This window comes from Arvicola amphibius, chromosome 18, assembly GCF_903992535.2.
Source record: "Arvicola amphibius chromosome 18, mArvAmp1.2, whole genome shotgun sequence".
Classification (NCBI taxonomy): Eukaryota; Metazoa; Chordata; class Mammalia; order Rodentia; family Cricetidae; genus Arvicola; species Arvicola amphibius.
In genome coordinates this window covers 32,265,974-32,280,585 of record NC_052064.1, presented here as the reverse complement: position 1 = coordinate 32,280,585, position 14,612 = coordinate 32,265,974, and the positions used below count along the sequence as shown (strand labels likewise).

General features: G+C 44.5%; 1 protein-coding gene across 1 annotated transcript in view; it reads left to right on the top strand.

Annotated features, from left to right (window-relative positions):
• Nucleotides 1–14,612, top strand: part of Mpp4 (membrane palmitoylated protein 4) — a 35,269-nt gene extending 20,657 nt beyond the window's left edge. The window contains exons 12-21 of the mRNA XM_038315530.1: nucleotides 897–935; nucleotides 2,448–2,468; nucleotides 4,455–4,469; nucleotides 4,952–4,993; nucleotides 6,472–6,642; nucleotides 8,144–8,224; nucleotides 11,214–11,307; nucleotides 12,104–12,212; nucleotides 13,188–13,322; nucleotides 14,253–14,612. Coding sequence (XP_038171458.1) covers nucleotides 897–935; nucleotides 2,448–2,468; nucleotides 4,455–4,469; nucleotides 4,952–4,993; nucleotides 6,472–6,642; nucleotides 8,144–8,224; nucleotides 11,214–11,307; nucleotides 12,104–12,212; nucleotides 13,188–13,322; nucleotides 14,253–14,444 — 899 coding nt within the window. The 3' untranslated portion in view covers nucleotides 14,445–14,612. The remainder of the gene's footprint in view (nucleotides 1–896; nucleotides 936–2,447; nucleotides 2,469–4,454; nucleotides 4,470–4,951; nucleotides 4,994–6,471; nucleotides 6,643–8,143; nucleotides 8,225–11,213; nucleotides 11,308–12,103; nucleotides 12,213–13,187; nucleotides 13,323–14,252) is intronic.

Here is a 14,612-nt window from a genome sequence, read left to right as displayed (position 1 = left end):
TTCTTGCTCAGTCATCTGCATGTTAATTCTCGGTCTCTCTCCTCTCTGTCCTATCTCTCATTGATCTCTGTGCGTCTCTGACTCTCTCCTCTCTCTTATTTCTCTGTCTCTCTCCTCTCTCTCCTATCTCTTATTTTTCTCTCTGTGTCTCTCTGTCTCTGTCTCTCTTGTGTCTCTGTCTCTCTCTGTCTCTCTCTCTCTCTCTCTCTCTCTCTCTCTCTCTCTCTCTCTCTCTCTCTCTCTCCTTCTCTGCTGCAATGAGGGAGGGAGGTAGCTTTTGCCTTTTGACCAGCGATGAGACGCTATTAAGTGTTTCCCATCACACGAAGCTTCTCTGGCCAAGATGGCTAGTAGCGCTAGTCTCAGGGTACAAAAATAACTATTTAGAAGGTAGTTAGGCCACATATCAATAGCAAATTGTGCCCTAGGGCCTATGACATCCAAGCCATAGGTTTTGGTCCAGGTTGTCAGTTTTGAGTTTCTTTCCCTGGAACTGGCTTCAAATCCAATCAGGAAGTAATTGGCTAGCCCCAAGCAATGCTGCTGGTGTTGTAGCAGTGGGGCCCTTGCCTGGCCAGCCAGTACTGTGCTATTCAGGATCCACAGCTGGGCGATCCTGTCCACGCCTTTTCCAGCAGGAGGCGCATTTATCTGGCACTGTGACCCCTAACCAGTGCTGCCTGAACTGTAGCGTTTCATGTCCTATTGTTCACAGCATGCAGCATGCATTTCCCCCTCTGATACGGTAGAATTTGTCTCCTCTCTCCAAGTAAGCAGTAGTTCGAAGGGTAAGACTCAAAGATGCTCTGATTTTGGCTGACATAGCCTCAATAGGATTTTGTTTTTAGCGCGGGCACATCTTAAGTTCTAGGTCTCCTGTCTGTGCTCTTTTGTAGAGGAGAACATGAGGATTGACGAGACCTGGGTGGAAGCAGGTAACATTTCCCCCCGACAGAGTCACCATGAGGAGAAACGTGAAGCCCCTCAGCTCTAGAGGACCAGAAGCGGAGGTGTCAAGGGGCTACCGGCCCCTTCCTCTGGAAGACCTGTGTGCAATGAGCCCACCCGTGGGTCTCTATTGTGGCTCTGCACTTGGGAGGAGAAGCAAAGCTGGGGGTTTTGCAAATCTCCAGGGTTCCATTTTGGAAATTATCTCAAGATGCAGAGCTAGCCAGTGAGGTGGGGGCACAGCCAGAAATGCCCACGCTCCTTGTGGAATAGACAAAAACAGGGCGATACCAAATACTGAAAACGCAAAATATGTTTTTGTTATTATATTGAATGATTCTAGTCAGGGTAGAAAGTAATGGGTTCCATTTCTATACTTAATGGTTTTTGTAAATTCTGCGGCGGTAGCAGGACTGGCTCATGAGCCACTAGGTTTTGTGAGGAAACAGGTTGGAGAGGCATTGGCCTGATGGGTGGGCTTGTTTGGTTTTTCTTTGGAGACAGGCTCTCGCTCTGTATCTCAGGCTGGCCTGGTACCCACCACCTAGGGTAGCTCGCTTCTCACACTCAGTGATCCTCATGTCTCAGCCTTCTGAGTGCATGGATTATAAGGATCATGCCCTGCTCTAACGGGTGACTTTATCTTGACGCTATGGGCTATTGTAGTGTTTAGAAAGGAAAGAAATGCTTTTGAAAGATTCATTTATATATTTCTGAGACCAGTGAATAATCAGAGAATAACGTGAACACTTAAAAACAAAACAAAACAAAACAGGATCCATAATCTTTTTTTTTTTTTTTTTTGCTTGAGGGTCATTTTCTTCCTTTTCCCCAAACAGATGCACACATACTTTGCCAGTGCGCTCTCTCTCTCTCTCTCTCTCTCTCTCTCTCTCTCTCTCTCTCTCTCTCTCTCTCTCCTCCTCCTCCTCCTCCTCCTCCTCTCTCTCTCTCTCTCTCTCTCCTCGTCTCTCCCCTCTCTCACAATACAGTGCTAAATAAATAAGTTTATGAGAACAGCAAAAGTTGTTTTAATTGCTGACAGTTGGTTTATCTCATTTCTCTCAGTTGGTCACTCAAGCCAGACATTCATTAACTTATTCCTCCTTCGTATGCCCTCTAGCTGCGAGACGTAGCATACACATCTCCTACCCCATGACCCTTGGGGCAGTCCCCTGCGCCACATCCAGTGGTCAGGAGGAGGTTCTTATGCTGTTCCAATTTGTAAATTTATTTTCTTCTCCCCAATTATTTTATTTCTTTATTTAATGCTGCTTCTCTCTTGGTGATCTTAGCCCCAACGATTGAATGCTGTCTATCTCATGTAAGACCTACGCGTGCCATAAAGCTAACACTGACTCGATTTGATCTAATAAAAAGCATTTTAAAGGCAGTGTATGGGTAGAAGCATGGGCCAGGCTTGCACTGCTAGGATGTAGACTTGGTGAGGACAATCATGTAATGGTAATTTTGCTTTTCACCTCCACTGAAAACCACAGATGAAGAAACCTTTGAATCTGGTAAGTTAAAACATGCATACTTAGTACTAACTTTTAGCTATATATTCCATGTTTTGATGTAATGTAAACATATTTAGAGATACAACATGGCAACTGTTTAAATTAGGAAGATAATAGAAAATCTAAAACCATGTGATATGGCAGCTAGGTTTATTTAATTTCACTACAGTAACTTTGTATTGCCTATGCATGGCTCTAAATACGCTGCAGACTTCAGATGCGAACTGAAACTAGATTTATTTATGGGATACTCTAATTTCCATTGAATTAGTTGCTTCTCGTAGGACCAGGGCTGTACCAGGGATGGATGTGCAGCTGGATTTCTGCGGGGCACTTTTTGATGGTTGCGTTCACTGAGAGTAGCCACATCCTCTAACTGGTAGGATTAGGAACTCCAGTGTCCTGTGGTGTGTGCAACCAGCCTATACTTTAAAGGGTTATTTCTAGACCCTCATGTGTTCCGGATGGGCAGCAATAATGGCAGGTATAAATAAGTATCTCTTGAATACATGGCAGTGATGGGAACTCTCATAATCCCCGTGTGTAGAAGGCAGGGGAGAGGGCTCCATGGACCAAGAACTTGCCGTGCGAGCGTGAGGACCTCAGTGTGAATCCCTATAGCTCATGTAAAGCCAGGCACAGTGGCATGTGTCTGTAATCAGAGTGTTGCTTGGTTGAAATGGGAGGCAGTGGCAAGAGAATCTCCAGGAGCTTGGAGCCCAGCCAGCCTGGCCCAGGCAATGGAGAACAGCAGAGAGATCGTTTCAAACAGGGTGGAAGGCGAGGACCTACAGCTCTCACGCTGTAATCATCCCTCCACACGTGACTGTGGCATACCTGCCCTCTCTCAAGAATGTGTGGCTGTACACACACACACACACACACACACCACACACAGTCACACAAAGAAGGCAGTCAGTCATTCTGATGAAAGATGTAATAAAGACATCGCCTTGTAGTTACTTAAGCCTTTATTTTCCACACTCTCTACTCCACATAGACAGCAGATAAGATGGAAGTCCAGTGTTTATGAAGAACACACTTTCTTTTTGTTAATTTATTACTTGTAATAATCAAGGCAGTTTCTATGGTCTATTGTTATTCGAATACCATTAACTTCATTAGTAGCAGAATAGATTCCTGTAGTGTGGTTGGTTTCTGTGTTTAAATGGGCAACCTGTCTGGGTACGCTATTGACTTGATTCCCAGTTTCTCTGCTCTCTTAAGAGCTCAATTAAGGAACAGTTAGTACCCAGATGGCATGCTTGCTAAGTAGATGACCCTTGGCAGTCGTTGGTGATGCTCCTGTTGATTGGCCAGCTTAGTGACTCGTTAGAGCTCGTCAGTTTTCATCTCTGTCTCTGAGTGAAATAGAATTGTAACCTTCTTGAATTTCTCCAGGGCGGCAGTGATGCTACAGTCTATTTAACTAGAAAAACAACGTAACCACAGCAGCAGAAAACCCAGTCACTTGAATATGTTTAGAAAACAACAAGCAAAAACACCCAAACAATTTGCCTTGTGTTCAGACAGTCCCCCCACCCCACCCCACCACCCCAGTCTTCACAGGACCAGCTGGAGAAGAAAGTGTGTGTGTATGTCAGGCTGTTGTAGCGTCTGCCCGTCTGCCTAACTAACACCCTTCTCAGGAATGTGGCAATACGGCTGTGGGAGAGGAAAGAGGCTTCAAGTCATTACATCCCCTTTTTTTGTGCCAATCAGTAGTCCTCATGGATGAACAACAGCTTCACGGGCAGTCTGGACACACAACTTGCAGGATAAATTACTGTGCCCCAACAGTAGAGTCAGATCCAATAAGTTTCTCAGCCCCAACTTTGTGGTGTTCATCTGCCTTGCCAAGTTAGAGCTGTTGCTAATGGCTACATGTCTTCCCTGCGATGTCATTCACATTTATTTAATCATTTAACTTGATATTTGCAAAGATTGATTTTTCACATTTCTCTCTGTGCTTGCTCCAATATCCAGAGGAACTTGCAGAAGGTAAGTGTCTATTTTTATCTCCTGCCTAGACCACGTAGGGCTACAGCTAAGGTCTTTCACTGCCACAAGGGGGCAGCATAACTTTCAAGAAGAGATGACTTCTAAAGGCCAGATGACTAGTAACTAGTCAGTGTCATAGAAAACATTTTAAACGAGATGTAGGCCATTAAGCTTTATGAATCCATGTTAGTGAGATTTCCCTGTGAATATGTTTACATAGCATAGAAAAATGTCGCTAGGAGATGGGATTGATAAAGCTGCTTTCTTCTTTTTCAGATTTGTTTTAATTTTTATTTATGTGTATATGCTTGTGTGAGGGCAGAGGGATGGAGAGGGCAGAGGACACTCCAAGATGTCCTAGGGTGACATCAGCTGGCTGAGACCTACAGAAAGCATTTCTAGAAACCAGAGGATGAGGCCATGCACTTGCTTGCTGGATCCCTGTCTGTCCCCTCACAAATTCTCCATTCTCTGTGTTCCAGCTAAAGAGGAGTTTGTCGGCAATGGACAGAAGTTCTTTATTGGTAGGTGATGGTTGATAAGAGGTTTGGGCTTGTTGCTTGTTAGCGCTATTCCTGCTATCTGGATACCTTCTTGAAAGCTGCCCTTGCTGATGAACTCTGCAAACTGCTTCTTATTCTGACTACTGTAAATAGAGATTGTGTTTCTGTATCCTGGTTGCCCAGACCCAAATAATCACACAGAAACTATATCAATTATAACACAGGCCAATGATTCAGGCATATTCCCAGCTAGCTCTTATATCTTAAATTAACCCATTTCTTTTGCTTTGTGTATCACCATGAGGCTGTGGCTTACCAGTAAGATTCTGGCATCTTTCTCCTTCAGTAGCTACACGGTGTCTGCCTGACTCCACCTTCTTTCTCCCTGCATTCAATTTAGTTTTCCTGACAGCTTATGTTCTGCCCTGCTATAGGCCAAAGCAGCTTCTTTATTAACCAATGGTAATAAAATATATTCATAGCATACAGAGGGGAATCCCACACCAGACTTCCCTCTGTCTGCTTTTCCTCGCCAATAATCTGATCTATAACTCATTGTTATTTATCTAAATTCACTGAATATCTTTTAATTATTTGTCAAACATACATCTGCTCATTCCCCCCCCCCCCCAGACTATACTACAACCTCTCTGTCTTACTCTCAAGAGATCAGTTTCATGGCTGCAAAATCCATCTTTCATGTCCACATTTCTAGAATCTATCACCTGGGCAGAGCTGTCTAAAGGAGCAGGCCTCCCCGATTAAAACCTGCCCCCCTTTTTCTCAAGGCAGGGGAGAGGCACAGAGCTGTAGTCTAAACTCTAGAAAGTTGGCTCCAAGCCTGGGTGCCCTTTGGGATCATTGGCAGAATCTGCCTTTGTGCCTCGCTTCCAGAATTATCAACCTCGACGCCATTAAGTAAGGCTGAGAGCAGAGTGAGCGACCGTGCAAAGGTGGGGACTGAGGATCCTGAGCAGGGCCAGGAGGGACTCTGGACGATGGTGGCCTGGCACAGCTCAGTACATCCCTGGCACCTAGCAGTGGGTGTTAGATACCTTGTGGAACGTCACTATCAGCTTCTTCCATCTTGTTTAGCTTGGCTTTTTTATTTTTAATTAATTAATTGAGACAAGGTCTCAATATGTGGCTGTCCCGGCACTCACAGATACTTTGTGGAACAGTACTATCTGCTTCTTCCGTTTCGTTTAGTTTGGCTTTATTTATTTGTTTGTTTGGTTGGTTGGTTTGACTTTAATTCTTTTAATTTTTATTTGTTGACTGATTGATTGAGACAAGGTCTCACCAAGTGGCTGTCCTGGAACTCACTGTGTAGACCAGGCTGGCCTCGGATTCCCAGAGACCCGCCTGCTGCCTCGGCCTCTCGAGTGCCCGAATTAAACGCATGCGCCCCTGCACCCGGCTCGCTAACTGCTCCTTCCAGCTGGGTCTCTGTGCTGTCTCGCCTCTGACATTTTGTGCATTTCCTCCCATTTTTTTAGCCGGTTTCCGCCGCAGCATGCGCCTGTGCCGCAGGAAGTCGCACTTCAGCCGACTGCACGCCAGCACCGGCTGCTCCTGCAGCTGCTACGGCGCAGTGGGTGCCCCTTATGAGGAGGTGGCCAGGTACCAGCGGCAGCCAGCAGACAAGCACCGCCTCATTGTGCTCGTGGGTATGGCCTGTAATGCGCGCTGCTCAGCCGGGGAGGTTGTCCTTCTAGATTTAATGTTTGTGTTGGCAGTAACAGTAAAAGTGGGACTCTTCGTAGACCTCTGTGTAGATGTGTTTTGAAAGCCTGTTTGTGTTTATGAGGAAGCTTTCCAAGGCCGGCGTTCTTTGCCTTCTCTGCCTCCTCTTCTCCTTTGACCTACATTTGAACATGGTATGAACGTATCATATGTAAGAACCGTGTATTATCCTGTTCTCATATGATGAGGTTCCCCCTGAGTTTTACTTTTATCTGTTTAGAATTTTCTCTAGAAGCATGGATGGGTGGTCACTACTCCATAGTAGAAAAATAATCTTCAATTCCATTTCTTTAAGAAACGTTTAGCCATTTTTTTTTTCTTTAGGAAGTGTCTAAATCTCCTGGGGGTAACTTTGACATGAAAGGGCTTGGGTGATCTGACTTTGTGACCAAGACCTCTGCAAAACTGTCTCCGTAGAGAAGTAGAGAATGAGGTCACTGCCGGGCGGTGGTGGCGCACGCCTTTAATCCCAGCACTCGGGAGGCAGAGGCAGGCTGATCTCTGAGTTCGAGGCCAGCCTGGTCTACAAGAGCTAGTTCCAGGACAGGCTCTAGAAACTACAGGGAAACCCTATCTCGAAAAAAACAAAAACAAAAACAAAACAACAACAACAAAAAGATTACCCTGGTAGGTATAGACACAGCCAAAAAAAAAAAAAATTATGTCACTGCCGTCGTGGCTTGTTGAGTTGTGAGCAGGTCAGGCCCTTGCAGGACAGAAGGGGCCTGGCAGCTACATCTCTGGTGGTGCTGACTGTGAAATGAAATTATAAGCCCTGGGCTGGAGAGATGGCTCAGCAGTTAAGAGCATTGCCTGCTCTTCCAAAGATCCTGAGTTCAATTCCCAGCAACCACATGGTGGCTCACAACCATCTGTAATGAGGTCTGGTGCCCTCTTCTGGCCTTCAGGCATACACGCAAACAGAATATTGTATACATAATAAAAATAAATAAATATTAAAAAAAGAAATTATAAAGCCCTTTGTGTTTCGGGTAGGACAGCAGGACCTTATTCCAAGAGTGTATTATTTTAAGGGTGGTCCCTGTGTAACTGTGCAGGCTCTCGGCCCGTGCGGCCAGTCCCAACTCCAGGACAACACGAGGGTGCTTGCTCAACCGTCTGTTAGAAATGTCCCTGCACCTGTGCGGGACAGCGCTGCATTCCGATTGTGACTTTAGCTAAAGAAGGGCCCGCTGAAGTCTCAGGACGTCAACAGTAGCGGACCCCGTGATTTCACCCCCGTACCTGGAGTGGTCTGAGTCATTTCACAGGTCACTGGTTTGTTCCAGTTCAGAAGAAGGGTTTCGGCAGATTTTCCTAGACCGGCGTTGGCTCTCAAGCGCCTGCTGCAGACCGACTGGGGGATGGTGTAGCATGCGACCCCGTGTACCCACCTCTGATTCTCTCTGCTCCGTCTGTGTTCAGGACCGTCTGGTGTTGGAGTCAACGAGCTGAGGAGACAACTCATCGGGCTTAATCCCAGCCGTTTTCGAAGCCCCGTGCCACGTACGTTACGTTTCTTTCCTGGTGGCTCATGTTTTGGTAAAACCTTTGTCTCTGATTGTACTGATGTCACTTAAGTATGCCGTATCACCTTGTTGGAAAAGTGTAAGGACTGGACCTTCAGTAGTTCTACCGATATTTGTTTCAGTAACTGTGGGGATTGACTAGCATGTAGTATGCACGCTAGGCTAGCCTTTCAAGAGATGGGTTTTTCTTTTCTTTTTAAGTGGAAGTCAGTGGGCAACTTGTGGGAGTCAGTTCTTTCCTTCTGCCCTATTGGCTTCTGAGATTCAAACCCAGTCAGTGTAGAGCCTGTACTACTGGATGGTTCGTGAGCCGGGCAGGGGCTGGAGTCGGGCAGAGGGGGGAGGGAGAGGGGGAAGGGGAGGGAGAGGGAGGGAGGGAGAGGGAGAGAGAGGGAGGGGGAGAGAGAGAGAGAGGGAGGGAAGAGAGAGAGAGAGAGAGAGAGAGAGAGAGAGAGAGAGAGAGGGAGAGAGAGAGAGAGAGAGAGAGAGAGAGAGGGAGAGGGAGGGAGGGAGGGAGGGAGGGAGAGGGAGAGGGAGAGGGAGAGAGGAGATGGGTCGTCCTTAAAACAAGATCCCAGCACTCGGGAGGCAGAGGCAGGCAGATCTCTGTGAGTTCGAGACCAGCCTGGTCTACAAGAGCTAGTTCCAGGACAGGCTCCAAAGCTACAGAGAAACCCTGTCTCGAAAAACAAAAACAAAAAAAAAAAAAAAAAACAAAAAAAAACAAGAGTGCCAACTTTATTGTGCTCCAGAAGCTTATATAGTGATTCTTAACTGATAGCCACGCCCCAGCTCTTGGGATTTTCAGCTGTAAACCCACCAGAAACCACTCCCCTGCCATCAGGAACTCCTGAGGGTCTCGTGCTCAGAGCAGCTGCAGGCACAAGGAAATAAGTTGTTTGCTCTGTTCACACCGGCAGGCAAAAAGTCACAGAAAGTCAAGGGTCTGAGGGTCTGCAGCCCCAACAGGTCAGGCTTGGTGGCAAGCGTCTGTACCCACTAAGCCATCCCCACGGCCTCTTTTCTTCCTTCCTTTTCTAGCAGTCATATAGATAAGAAATATTCAGATAAGAAATATTATTTATGATAATGGCCAACATCCATCTAGTATTTATTATCTTTCTGGCATTATGCTTGACTTTTATGGTATTTATTTTTATCTAAAGCTTTTAATATTTTGATTTTTTTTTTTTTTTTGGTTTTTCGAGACAGGGTTTCCCTGTAGTTTCTAGAGCCTGTCCTGGAACTAGCTCTTGTAGACCAGGCTGGCCTCGAACTCAGAGATCCGCCTGCTTCTGCCTCCCGAGTGCTGGGATTAAAGGCGTGCGCCACCACCGCCGGCTTGATATTATTTTATATAAATTTTTAAGCACTGTTATCACATACCTATGGCTTTTTCAAATCATTTCTTATTTTCTTGCTCGTGACTCCTTTACGTCCACCCTAGCTTCTAAAAACTAGTCTTCCAGACTTTCCTCCATCTGGAGGGCTATGTGCCTGTGTTTAATCTTTTTTTTAATATTTATTTATTCATTTATTATGTATACAATATTCTGTCTGTGTGTATGCCTGCACGCCAGAAGACGGCACCAGACCCCATTAGAGATGGTTGTGAGCCACCATGTGGTTGCTGGGAATCGAACTCAGGACCTTTGGAAGAGCAGGCAATGCTCTTAACCTCTGAGCCATCTCTCCAGCCCCGCGTGTTTAATCTTTAATACATTGGAAAACTGCAACACTAATATGTTACTGTGTATTTTAATGATATATTTATCTTTATTTCATGTGCATTGACGTTTTGCCTGCATGCATGTCTGTGTGAGGGTGTCAAATCCCTTTGGACTGGAGTTACAGACAGTTGTGAGCAGCCATGTGGGTGCTGGGAATTGAACCTGAGTCCTCTGGAAGAAGCAGCCATCTCTCCAGCCCCACCATTGTGTGTTTCTACTAGGGTTCATGCTCCTTGTGTGTCATTTTGCTTTTCTAGTTTATCCTTAAACTTTGTCAAATGCAAGAACAGATTTCTTCTTAATTGATGAGGGGAATTTGTTGTAGCAGAAAACATAGAGCAACATGCATTACATCATGTAGGGTACAGAATTATGATGGTGTATCACTCTTGAGTTCTAGAACCCAGACTAGTACCTGGAATAAGTAGGCACACAGTGTGTGTTAGCTGAACAAATAAATAAATCCCTTTTACATATTTGGGAGAACTTGTGTATTCTGTACCAGATGCCACTGAAAGATAAAATTGCAGAGTCTCAATTACAGAGGTCACATCAAAGAATCAAACCGAACCCAGACTTGGCTATTTTCCCCTCTCTGTATCTTTGAAACCTCCTACGTTGGTATTAATGAATTGCCAAGACTGCAGAATGTCGTGGGTTTTCTTCCACCTTCAAATCTGAGACAACCTGGTGTAATAGAAAGCAGTCTAGAAGAAGCATTAGTCGATGAATGTGAGCAATTACTTAGTCTTCTAAAGTTGCAGTTACTTCTCGGTAAAATAGTAATGTACCCAGAGAGCGGTGTGAGATACCATGAGCCGACCGGTGCACTATCTAAACGGAAGATGCTGGTGGTACCCCTGTGAGGGAGCAGATATGTCTTTGCTTTTGGGTCAGCATTACCTGTTTTGACATAGCAATAGGTGTTCCCTGGCTGATATATATATATATATATATATATATATATATATATATATATATATATATATATATGGTACATCCTTTCCCGCACTACGAGCAATTGATAAAGGTTTGTAATTGGTGGAGTTTGATATGGCGGCTCCTGCTTTATCTCACCAATTCTTATCACGTTGGTTCCAGCATCTTGTCTGTTTATGCATTTGTGTTTTTTTTTTGTTTGTTTGTTTTAGTTGGGAATCTCAATCCAAGTATACATTTGGGAACAAACCAAAATATTTAGAAGATTCTGAAAAGCTGTATCCTCTTCCCTTGTAGATACCACCCGTTCCCCAAAGAGTTACGAAGTGGACGGACGTGAGTATCACTACGTGTCAAGGGAAACATTTGAAAGCCTCATGTATGGACACAGGTAAGGCTCAGAAGCCAATTCTTCCTTCCAGTTATTGGACAGTAGTCCGTTTTTTAGGCATCAGCCAAAGCTGTCGGCAGTAACCCCTCATTTCTGAAGAAGCGAGAAAGGAATATGTATTAATTACCAGAGCCATGTGATCAGGTTTGGGAAGGGGGCAGACTTGAGCTGCGAGCTTCAGTGGATTTGAAGAAGTAGATAAGTCCTTGTTTGTCTACTGTGGTTTTGTTCTTGTTGTTTTTTTTTTGTTTTTTGTTTTCTCCTGAATATCCAGTCATTCTTTCTGTGATGACAAGATCCATGCATCCCATGGGGGCTCATGTTTGTGTCCTACTTAGCTTTCTATTGCTGTGAGAAACACCATGACCAAAAGTAGGTTGGGGAGGCAAGAGTTTATTTGCTAACACATCCATGTCCCGGCCAACCACTGAGGGAAGCCTGGACAGGAAGTCAAGACATGGGCTAGGAGGCAGAAGCTAAAGGAAAAGCCATGGAGCTGCTTACTGGCTTGCTCCTCCTGACTTGCTCCTCGTTCTTACACAACCCAGGACCACGTTCTCAGAGTGACGCCATCTGTAGCAGGCTGGGCCCTCCTATGTCGTTTATTAATTTAGAAAACACCCTCCCAGACTTGCCTAAAGGTAACCTGATGGAAGCCATCACTCAACTGAGATTCTCTTCCCAGGTGACTCTAGCTTAGTCAAATTGACAAAGCAAAACCTAACAAACACAGATCCGAGTACTACCGCTAATATTTTACTTGTGGAGAATCGTTTCCTCTGTCTTGCGTTTACAGCATGCTGGAGTATGGTGAATACAAAGGCCACCTGTACGGAACTAGCGTGAATGCTGTGCGCGCTGTCCTTGCGGAAGGAAAGATCTGTGTCATGGATTTGGAGCCTCAGGTGGGTCTGTGTAGAATATTTCCCATCACCCTAAAGGCACAGATGCATGTGATCTATGTTGTGCGCATGCCCCAGGCTGTAACTGAGACCTTTTGTTCAGATAGACTTTTAAGAGTAAGACCACCTCTTGCATCTCAGGGTCAGGTTGTTCCTCGGAATGTAAATTGGCAACGTTTTGCTTTTGGTTGGAGAGGAAGTCTTATTCCTCACACTCAGAACCAGGACCTGAGTGGACAGCCATTAAGAAAACAGTCCCGATCTTTCCTGCTTTGACACTGGTCGCAAACTTGTCAAGGGAACTTCTTGTGGAGGAGGATATTGCTTTAAACGGTGTTGGCATAAATGTGTTACACGCCTGAACCACGCGTGAAAAAGAGCTGAGTATTTGTGGAGACTCAGCTTTTTGATCCTTTCATTCTCCTTATTTAACAATATACTTGCAATCAGGGGGGAAAGCGTTTGTTCTTTCTTGAGTCAGAGGTGGGGGTTATGAAGATAGACTTGGTGTCCGTTGAGAGCTGCTAGCTAGAGGAAAGGGAGGTGAGGTCATGCAAAGGAGTCTACTCTCAGTAAACAGCATTTTGTCATGTATAATATTTATTTCAATAATTCAATAGCTAGTCATAGCTAGGAAGAGGAGAGGCTAGGATTCTAATTTAATTTTGATTCTAGAGCCATATTTACTATTAAATTGTTTTGATTTTATAATTGAGGACAGGGATGCATGGGACTATGATCACACCGACTACAGGAAGCTAGGAATTCTAGATTTAACTTTTAAAAACGTATACCGTGTATTTGGATGTGCCGTGTGGAAGCCAGAGGACGATTTTCACGAATCAGTTCTATATTCTATGGTGGATTTCAGGGATTGGACTGGGTTCAGCAGGCTTGCACGGCAGGTGCTTCTGCCAGCTGAGCTTTCTTGCTGGCCCACATTTGTCTTCTAACTGTGCACTTGATTTTTCTGTGTAGGACATTCAGTTGGCTCGGACTCACGAACTGAAGCCCTATGTCATATTTATTAAACCACCTAACATGAGTTTCATGAAACAGTCTCGGAAAAATGCTAAGATTATTACTGACTACTTTGTGGACATGAAATTCAAGGTAAATCAAGTAGAAATCCTGGCATTACTTTCAGTGGCTAGGTGGAAGATGGTCAGGCTGGGCTGAGGAATTTCTCCTCAGGAGCACATCAATAAAATGGTTTTTTAAAAAAATTAGTTATTTCTACAGAATCCTTTGAAGGTTTTAATGAGTAACGTCTTTACAAGTTATCATTTTTAGCCAGATGGTAGTGACACATGCCTTTAACTCTACCAGCACTTGGGAGCAGAGGCAGGTGAATCCCTGAGTTCAAGGCCAGTCTGGTCTACGGAGCAAGTTCCAGGACAGCTAGGGATGTCCAGAGAAACCCTGTCTTGAAAAATGAAAACAAAAAACCAAACCAAAAAACACCCCGAAATCACCAACAAATTTTATTAGGTATTAATTACATATATTAAAATAAGATTTAATAAATTCTGTGATGCTTTTTCCTAGCTTAACAAAAGGACTCATAAGCAACATTTTGCAAAGCCAAACAAATTGTTTATAAGCATATTTGTATTTTTGAATTATTTTTACTTATTTTTAAAAATGCTGTAATGAGTATACCAACACACACACACACACAGAGTAAATAGATGTATAAATTTTAGAAATTTGTATACAGTTTAGTAGTCTTGACTATACATATGTGTATATATAGCTTTACTACATATACACACACACACGTGTGTGTGTGTGTGTGTGTATATATATATATATATATGAATGAATGTATGTATGTATGTATGTATGTATTTTAGAGACAAGGTTTCTTTGTGTAGCCTTGGTTGTCCTGGAACTCACTCTGTAGACCAGGCTGGCTTCGAACCCACAGAGATCTGCCTGCCTCTGCCTCCCGAGTGCTGGGAGTAAAGGCGTGTGCCACCACAGCTAACAACCTGGTGTCTTATTGCCTGTTGTATTCTTATTTCTAAATCTCTCCTGAAGGATGAAGACCTACAAGAGATGGAGGATTTAGCCCAAAAAATGGAGAGTCAGTTTGGCCAGTTTTTTGATCACGTGATTGTGAACGACAACTTGCAAGATGCATGTGCCCAGCTGTTGTCTGCTGTACAGAAGGCTCAGGAAGAACTGCAGTGGGTGCCAGAGGAATGGATTTCTCCTGGCACTGAGTCTTAATCAAGTCCTAAAGACCCATTGCAGCAGCTGCATTTGGAAACAGCAGTGTTTGACCCACTAGAACTGCAACTGTTGCCATGTTGGAGGGCAGCGGCTTGTTCATTTCCCCGCTGCTCGGCAGCTCAGACCAGAAATAACCACACAGAAACCTTATTATTTAAACCACTG